The sequence below is a fragment of the Penaeus vannamei genome, chromosome 24, assembly GCF_042767895.1.
Source record: "Penaeus vannamei isolate JL-2024 chromosome 24, ASM4276789v1, whole genome shotgun sequence".
Taxonomy (NCBI): domain Eukaryota; kingdom Metazoa; phylum Arthropoda; class Malacostraca; order Decapoda; family Penaeidae; genus Penaeus; species Penaeus vannamei.
In genome coordinates, this window is record NC_091572.1 from 12,360,151 (window position 1) to 12,370,150 (window position 10,000).

Here is a 10,000-nt window from a genome sequence, read left to right on the forward strand (position 1 = left end):
CATTTTCTATCATAAGCCATTATGAAAACCAAGATGTACTTTTTGTATCCAATAACTGAAGGTATAAAGAAACAAACAAATAAATAGCTACAATGCAAGATACAGAATATTTTACTATGATTAAACAAAATAAAGAATATCAAATTAATAGTTTTTATGACAATAATGATTGCTGTTTTTTTATTTTGCTATAAAAAATCAAATACATAATTTTCTCAGTTAGAAATAATATTCATGGCAAAACTAAAAGTATGCAAGTTCAAATTTCAAACAACAGTAATCCTTCTCCAAGGGATTCAATTTTCACCTCCAACTGTGCAGAAGTTGCCAAACTTTGGCTCAGATGCCACACGCAGGCCATTGTCAAGAGTTGTTACTTGGGTCTGCGCTGGTGTGCTAGACACTGTCGCGTATACAGGTCGAGGCAACCATTCAACAGACTTGCTCAGAGGTACTTTAGTAATGTCAGATGCTTTGCTTGCTGTTTTCACGTCACCTGAACACCGTCGCACAATCTGAGTACCACAGCTCCTGTCAATGAAAAGGGTATCATTATATTACATCTAAATTTTAACTTCAGTAATGATATGTTTATCAAAGCTAAGATAAACATATCATATTAAGGAAATACTGATCTAGTAACGATCATCCCACGTACACCTTACTCAAGGTGAATGTTTTATGAAATTGTGATTATAAATTCATTCATAATAAAAATATGAAGATCTGAAGTGCTTTGAGGTAGGTGCAAAGTTGCCAAATTGATATACTCAGAGTACGGTAAAGACATATTAAGCATTCATCTAATTTTTCACTTCAGAACCTGATTGTGCGCTAACCCTAGTGCAAGGATTGATTTGGTAAGAAAACCCATTACCAATGGCTTATGGATTAAGAAATAGCAAAGGGAAAATTTAAAGAAATATATATACACTAAAAATGTATCAAGGCTGGTATGGCAATATTTCTCAGTAAAAGAATAAAAATAGAAAATCTCATCAAAATTTAATAATTTCTTTAAGATGCAGATTATCTATAATGCACAGTAAAGCATCTTAGGTTTTCTCTATTAGTGTATTCACTCTCAAGCCTAAATATAACTATATATGGGATAACAATAAACAGAAGCCAATGCAAAGTTGTAAATATCAACACTGAGTCCTGGAATATCATGTGGTATACAGGAAAGTCAATAACAGGTAACTCCCTACTGAATTATCATATTCATAATTCAAGTTTATCATTGTGAAAACACAAGTAAGTCTAATTCATCTGCAGCAGTGGTGAATCCATAGGGTGGAGGGGTTAGTCATTCCCCCTATGTGATAGACTGCATCCTTCAGCAGGGTATTACATTTTATAGAGAAATACATGAATAATTTAGGTAACAATTTAAATGCCTTTTTTTGGTATTGAAAATAAAATGCATACAAAATGCCTCTGGAATACTAAATATTTTCCACAGCCTCTAACCTCAGTGCTTGGTATCCTCTATGCACCCACCTCTTTGGATATCTGAAAGTGGTATTGATGGATGCCTCTCACTTTGAACAACTCATATATATATATATATACATATACATATACATATACATATACATATACATATACATATACATATACATATACATATACATATACATATACATATACATATACATATACATATACATATACATATACATATACATATACATATACATATATACATATACATATACATATATATATATATATATATATATATATATATATATATATATATATATATATATATATATATATAGAAATTATGCTGTGGCAATCCCTCCCAATGCCCACAATCTTGGACCTTTAGAAAGGGAGGCCATGAATGGTACTAGAGAAATTGTAGGGCAAAATATAATTGAGAATTAGTCAGTATATAGTGCAACCCCCTATCAGGGGCTGTTGCCTTGCCAACTCCTGTCCTAGACAACAAAGAATCCACTACACATGTACATTAGGATAGAGCATAGGGTAGACTTGGCATCGGGCACTCCTACATGTCAATAACATGTTCTATTCTGCTCTGAATGTGGAGGATTCTTTGTCTTTCAGGGTTAGGGTTAGGGGTGACAGTCCCCCAAGGATGGGTCATAGGGGTACAGCCCCCTGAATTAGTCCATATAGTAACTTATTAAATGTATACTATTGTTATATCAACATATTTCATGTACATTATTCATATTTTACCCTGCAATTTCCCTGGTACATGCTATCAAGGCCAAAAATGTGGATGTTTCGAGGGGGGGGGGGGGTCCATGGCAAATGCCCTTTATATAGCATAGTTTTAGTTTTTCACAGCTATGTAGTACAAGGTAAAATTTGCCTGTAACGGACAGAATGAATATGCACCTATGGCATTTTCTTTGCAAGTTAATAATAAAAAAGTTGCGGTATACATAAAACTTTTATATGCATTTACAGTAAAATGCAATGGCATTATAATATTCAAAGATAAAACTACACTCACTAATAGCCTATATGAAACCTTCATAAGCAAAAAAATAAGCTCTGAAATGATAAAAACAAGTCATGACAAATGCTGTGAAGAGAGTCAGGTGAAGCTCTGTGGGCAGAGCCCCTGACAAGGAAAGATAGTGATTGGGTAGGGGTTTAATCAATAGTCAGTAAAATTAAAAGCAATTTTCATGCAATATGTTGGAAAGATGTGTGCATCATATAGAGGCTGAGCTCATTGGGACATTAACTGCAAAGCTGAGACAGGCTTATCTGTCTGGAAGGTCACCAAGTAAACATTACCAATCTTTCATTCATAACATTTGTAATGGAAAATATCAACAAATTTATGCATATCATAATGTTGATAGCTGAAAGGAGGAATAATAATTACAAGATTGGATGGCAGTGTAAAGATTAAAAATTACCAAATATAAAGGCTGTAGAGAATGAGAGGAACCCATCTGTACCACTTCTGCCACTGTAGGGAAAACACGTAATGGAACTCCATTTCGCGAAATGGAATGTTGTATACGAAATGGAACATGATATTGCGTAATTTACCAAATGGTGCGCGGTACATGCTCAAATAACCTTTTTTATGTTTCAGTTGAGTTCATATGTTCAACTTAAAGTGTTACAGGTATCGATGCACGGAAACCAAATCGGGAATACACGTCAACAAGGCTCTGTGCCACCTGCTGGCCGACATAGCAGAAGTGCTGCCATCTGGTGAAAGCTCGATAGAATAAAGCTGAACAGCAACTATGTCAAACTTACGAATAATAACATAAGATATAAATAGTCTAGTCTATTTAATTAACAATAATTATTTGATTGACACGTGTATCTGACGGTTTGCACACAAAAAACAACCTCTTTTCATTCCATTTCGTATACGGCATTCCATTTCGCGAAATGAAATTACATTACGTGTTTTCCCCAAACCCACTTTCGGCATGATTGATAATGCAATGGGATTCTGAATAGTTACCTTTGTCTCAAATATGTAATGGATATGTCGATGATGAAATGCGTCACAGAATTAATGTCCAGAACTGTTTACCTTGTGGATGGCAATCAGCTTACAATATGCCTGATGGAGCTTTCTTAGTTCTTACCAAAGAGCATACAGTAGAAACTTTAGATAATGCTCGGCAGTACATCACAATGATATACCAAAACAAATGTGAGGTGATACAGTAAAGCTACTTTGCTCACCAGATAAGACCTATAATTTCTATTAAAACACTTTAGGTAGCTTCTAAACATTTTATCAAATCAAACTAAATCAGATTATTTTCTTAAAAGACATCATAATGTTCCTAGACATCCAATTGCTCCCAAAACATATAAAATTACGACTCTCCAATATGGCAAATGGAATATTTGTTGGATAATGTTTTCCGTAAATAAACTCCCGAAAAATAGAAACTCAAATTAACTCCTGTAAATATCACTTGTGCGTATAACTTTTCATCATACTACTTATAAACTGATTCTAAGACCTCAGCCATTAACCATAATCCTATCATAACCATAAATAAATCTAAGTTAACTACCTGAGAGGTATATTTTTTGCGCAGAGCCTCAACATATTCACGTTTGTGATCAACATGAAGCAGACGCTATCATAGACTCCAAAAACACATGTGATGAAAAGGATCGGGATGTCTATTAAAAAACAAAAAAGGATCGCTAGTGCTACAAATACTTTATTGTACTGAGATTGTTTTGGTTCAGATTACAAAAACATGCACACAGGAATTTAGTAGAAAGTAATATAAAATAAACCATACTAAATTATGACATTACAGTTCCAACACATTTCAAGATTCCTTGAAAGGCACACAGAAATATGAAAATGTATATTATAAAAAAGAGATATGTATACTTACCATGGGTTTATACACTTATAACCTTGAATGGGCGCTGGGTTATTATATTATATAAAAAGCAATTTTTATTTCTATTTTGTATGTATACTACATAATATAGTTATAGAAAAAACATTGATAAAAATACGCATTTACATCAGCAATTATGTAAATCACACACACACACACAAATACAGCACACACACACACACACACACACACACACACACACACACACACACACACAAGACATCAAGGCAATATTCCAAAGTACAGGTTAGCAGAATAGTTTCACAACCATATAATAAAAATTGGCAGTAACAGGGGCGGTATTTATCAAAATACTATTTTACTGAGTGCTACACTTAAATCCCACCCTATATCACTCCGCTGAGCGAAGTACTTAAGTGGTATCTATGAAAAGTCTGAGTGCTCCGCTAAACGAAGTATTTATTTCCCTCTAATGCTGAGTGTAGGTTAGACATTTTATTCAAACTACTTTCAAGCAAATTATGTTTTACCGCAAAACAAAATATCTTTCATGTCAATATACAATAATTACACATTTTTATAGCCCCATGCACATGAAAAAAATAATATATTGCGGTATATATTAACCGACTTGTTTAAAATCCGCGTCCGATTGCATACCGTCGACTCCCAAATGCTTCGTGTTCCTTTCGAAGCTGATGCCGAAAATTTCGAAATAGAGCAAATCCTAACTTTGTACCCCAAGCCCAAGAGGACTGCTAATTAGCTTAAAGATGAGGAGTTGAGCCTCTTGGAACTAATAGAGGTGAAGGAGATAATAAAGGGAAAATTTGGGCCTAACCTTACAATACAAGACAAGCGCAAGGCTTGGGAGTGGATTCACTCCCGCCACAGTGTCACTAGCACTTTCATTCCTGCAGAGATGGCTCGTGTTCGATTTTTACGGTGGCTCTGATCATGTCGGTCACATATATTAATCCTTCTCGATCTAATCTGAACCGTTTCTTCAACTCGTGATAACTATAACTGTTCAGCACATCTTTTCTTATCCGGAACTGCTTCACACTCCGTAGCTTCACTCGATGTTGTGCTGCATCTAGTGCTGGACTAAAGTGCGGCACGTGCTGAGTGTCCTCCCGTAGGACACTTAGCCGCATCGTCCAGTTGAGTGCACTTAGGGACGCTTAGTAGTTTGATGAATAAGACTTAGGTAAACTACTCAAAATCAAGACAACATCATCAGCAGAGCCAAGATCGGAAACTTTGATATTGCCCAGTCTCCATAATGACTTTGGACAATGCAAGTGTTGGTGTAAGAACACAGCCTTACCTTACTCCTGAACTAACAGGGAAGTTCGACAGGCCCTCACCAAACTTGCAATATTTTCAGTGCCAGTACACAGGCTTGCTATTAATCCAATAATCCTTGTTGGGATTCCTCTTAATCTCAGGTTCTCTTAGTTATTCCCAATGCACCATATCGAATGGCTTCTTAAAGTCTATATAAGTTGCAAGCAGCTCATACTCGAACTCACAACGGCGTTCTACAATGATTTGAAACATCTCGATAGTCTATTGGTCTTAGTAGGAGTGAATCCTGATTGCCAGGCCTCTGCTGCCTCAGCAGGTAACATCTGATACATCTCAGAAGGGTGTGGGCGAGAACCTTGCCTGGTATACTGATCAGTGTAATGCCTTGGTGATTGCTGCAATCTTATTGATCCCCTTCCCCCTTCCAAAGGGGGATTATCATACCCCTCAACAGGTTAGGGGAAATGGTACCAGATCGTCGGATGGCAGCCAGGGCAGCATGCCAACTCATGCGCCATAGATTCGCCCTCAGCTTTTAACAGTACAACTGGGATGCATCAGATGCTGCTTATTATCCCCTAACTTCAATTAGGGCGGGTGGATCCTTGCTGATGGATGAGTCCAGCAAAGGGATCTCGTCTGTTGGTGGATCAACCTGGTGCAGCTGTTCAAAATACTCAGCCTAATGCTTCCACACCCAAATAAGATCTGAGATGATCTGGCCACATGAGTGGATTGCAGCCGGTTGTGAGTAAGGCTTGGATTTCAGCTTTCTCGTGGCTTGGTAGGCAGGACGAAGGTCATTTACTAAGAAATAGCCTTAAGCCTCCTCTGCAAGACTGCTGATGAACTGTTCCTTGTCCCTTCATAGCAGTGTGATTGAGTCGTTTGCAAACAGCCCATACCCGAAATGGATCCCAAGTCAGACAAACCACACAAGTATCTATGTCTTCCAGATAATATTCTATCTTGCTCTTGGCGTTTCCCAGTTACTTCTTAAGTTGCATCAAGCATTTCAGGCTTGAAAGTGTCCCACAGAAGTATAGCATAAGTCAGGTTGCCGAGTGCTGTGGAACGACTCCACAAACCCCCGGGCACACTCCCCATTCCTCAACCTGTCCACATGAAACACCCTCAGGTGATCATTGGGCTGACAGAGTGTTTTGAAGTAGACTTGGAGGGTAACCACAACTAATTTATGATCAGTACCACAGAACTCAGCACTCTAATATTCCCTGCTGTTCTGGAGGATCATTCAGCAAGTGCCAACGAGGATGGGGTTGACCTCCTTGACACACGTTACCGACATCATTGTACCTTCTCCAACGATGCAGGTCAAAATGCTAATACCATGAGTCAGAAATTCTTAACATCTGAGACCTGGTGAAGTCCTGGAGTCATGAGGACCGACAGACATCTCTCAGCCCGATCGCAGCCAAATACTGCACTGCAATACGGATATAATGTTGAGGAAAACTGTCCATCACAGATGCGAATTTGGCATAAAATATCTCTTTCACGTCAAATTTAAAAACATCAGTAGAGTATACACATACATTACAAACATGGAAGCAAATGCACGATTCAGTCTCAATATCATTATAAGCTCATTGACTGGAGAAGCATCTAATACCAAGGGCTGAAGTCCACTAGAGATTGGTATGGCTGCTCCCTGAAGATGGTGACCATCGCTCTGGCCCAACAAGTAATAGGTGTAGCCACCCACACTGATTGTGCCACTGCTAGGTCTCCTCATTTCCGAGAAAGCAGCCACCTCATCTCTCAGCTACTTCAGTTCCAAACCAATCTTCCTGTCGCACTCATCCCAACGGCCCACTTCAGGTTAAAATTTCGACAGACACTCCAGTTGGACGCCACCTCCGCCGACGTTGCCCCATATAGTGAGTACTGGCTGGCTGCAGATCCCATAATCTATCAGGGGGGGTACCGTAGTCTTTACCCTACAAGCCTCATGCCAGGTTAGCGGCAAATGAGACGTGGATGGTATGGGTAATGCCAGCTACAGTCCGAGTCCAAGCAGTCACCAACCAAGAGAGACTCACAACCTGCTTCTCTTGCTGGGTAGGAGGGACATTTGCCCTCCCTCCAGCGCCATTATTTATACGAATTGCTGCTAGTTAGGTTTTCTTGGAGAGGCTGACTGGTAAGGCTAATCTCCCCACATCCACCCATTAACCCCAGGAAGAGGGAGACAGTAGTTAGAATAAAGCTATGATTTCTTACGTTTAGGGCCTCCTAAGGCTCCAAGAGCCAGTACCCCTGCTTTTCTTTCTACATTTACGGCATTGGGAGCATTTAGAGTTGCGACTTTTTTGTTAGGGACTGGTCTGGCAGGCCACCACATGACTGGCAATTGAGTTTACTCTGTTAACTATGATTAGTCAGGTAGGATTCCCTCCCTTCCTTATCAATGCCTTCAGCTTATTCAGTCATATTAGCATGGGCTTGCCCCATTATCCCACCCATGCCATGATTCATGGGTCGTCATTACCATTTACTGAAGTACTCGCTTCTGGTAAGGTGGCTCTTCAGGAAATTTGCCAACACAGATGTGGTATCCTCTGAAAAACCATGAGCCTCATCTCAGGCGAGCCGATCTCTGGGTGGCCCGATTTCCCTCCCGTTGAGGTGGCCTCTTCCACTTGTTGGTTTCCTGGGAAGGAAAAAATAGGTGGCAACTTCTCTCTGTTGCAGGACCTTGAGTACTTCTTACAGTTGATCAGGTCTGTGGAAGAGCCCACCTCTTTAGAAGTGGTTGTCCTAAAATATATCTATATTGAGGTGACATCCACCTTGAGCTCCCTCCCTCCACCAGGTAAGCCGGCCTTAAAGTTACCCCAACTCTCTCCCATTGAGGTGGCCTCCCTCACTGACCAGTTACCTGGGATGAGTTGAGCAAATGGTTCGTACAAATGATACCTATCCTGAAGTTGGGATTGTATCCCCTCTGGCCTCCCCTTGAGGGTTCTTTCATCTACGTTTGTCGTGCGCGGCACCCTTGTGTGCTGTGGAGATGGGACTCCTAGAGGTTGGCCCCTTATTCGTGCAAGACAGGAATCCTAGCCTCGTTAGGTCAATCAGCTGGTCTGCCATGGGAGGCTAGAACCAAGTAGTTGGCCTCACGTATGTCCCATGGGCGCCATCTAGAATAACCTGTGGCTGTGGCACTCCTGCAGCTGTTAGAGAATGTGCTCTAACACACAACTCCACCTTGCTGAACTCCATGGTGGGTGAGGGCGTGAGAGGCTGGAGGAAGTGCTATGACATATGGTAAACAAAACTAATTAATAGTAAAAAAATAAATAAATTAAAAGAGAGAAAAAAACATGATCTGACCTAAATGTTGACAAACCTTGCAATGAAAAAACAATGCAATCACTTTCAAGTATTATATGCCTCAATGCCTCCTAGTGGCATAAAAAGGAAAGAACATGCTGAATCTGTAAGAAATCATCAGCAAAACAGAAGTCTGTCTATGAAACAGATGGACTCGAGGGCCGGCCTCTCCAGGCCTGCACATAAAAGAGGGAGATCTCTGATTCCCTTCAGAGATGCAGCTGAAGTAGCCGCCCCACGACTAAAGCCCCGAACCTAAGTTGAAGGGGCAGGGGGAAACGATCAGGTAAGAGACAAACTCTAAGTGTGAGTCTAGAGCGCCTGAGCGTGTCCCATACTTCAAGGTATAAGACTTTGACAATGCCTACTAATTGGTGAGAACATTGGAGATGCAGAGGCAAATCCGGTTAACAATCCGGGTTTCTAGAGGCTAGGGCATGATCAGGGTCCAATGACCTGGCGAGCAGGACCAGAGGCCTACCCATACAGAAAGGGTCACCAGTAAGGGATGAGACAAAGTGGCTGCCAAGTGCACGAAGGCCTATGTGAGAGGATTGTGCACTCACCCCTGGTTCATTCCATCTTAGGATGAACCATATTGCTAGGTCAGTATTGTTAAGACACAGGAGTCCTGGAAGTTGAGTGATGCACTGCACGCTGCAGCTAGTAACATGGCTCTTTAGTCCCCTCTTCTGTTTAGACGGGTGGCTTGATCAAGGCCTGGTCAAGTCATTTGGGTGTCTTTAAGCCCTAGAGCAGGGGTCAGCAACCTTTTGAATATCGTGTTCCATTTTATAATTAATGCCTTCTTATTCATAACCCTGCGTGCCAGTTTTTTTTTAGCACTGTATACCCAAATGTATTTTCCTGTATATGCATAACATAAATGTAATATTTTTTGTAGCATTTAGTATTCATCGTAACAAAATATGCATATGATTTATAGTTTTAGATTTACACTCACCATATTAATAACTGGACAC

At 40.0% G+C, this 10,000-nt stretch overlaps 1 protein-coding gene across 1 annotated transcript in view; it reads right to left on the reverse strand.

Annotated features, from left to right (window-relative positions):
* The window catches only part of LOC113804457 (mitochondrial-processing peptidase subunit alpha), a 22,871-nt gene extending 18,695 nt beyond the window's left edge, over positions 1-4,176 (reverse strand). Inside the window, exons 1-2 of the mRNA XM_027355339.2 lie at positions 4,044-4,176; positions 308-531 (exon numbers count right to left, since the gene is read on the reverse strand). Coding sequence (XP_027211140.1) covers positions 308-531; positions 4,044-4,099 — 280 coding nt within the window. The 5' untranslated portion in view covers positions 4,100-4,176. The remainder of the gene's footprint in view (positions 1-307; positions 532-4,043) is intronic.
* Between the last annotated feature and the right edge of the window lie 5,824 nt (positions 4,177-10,000).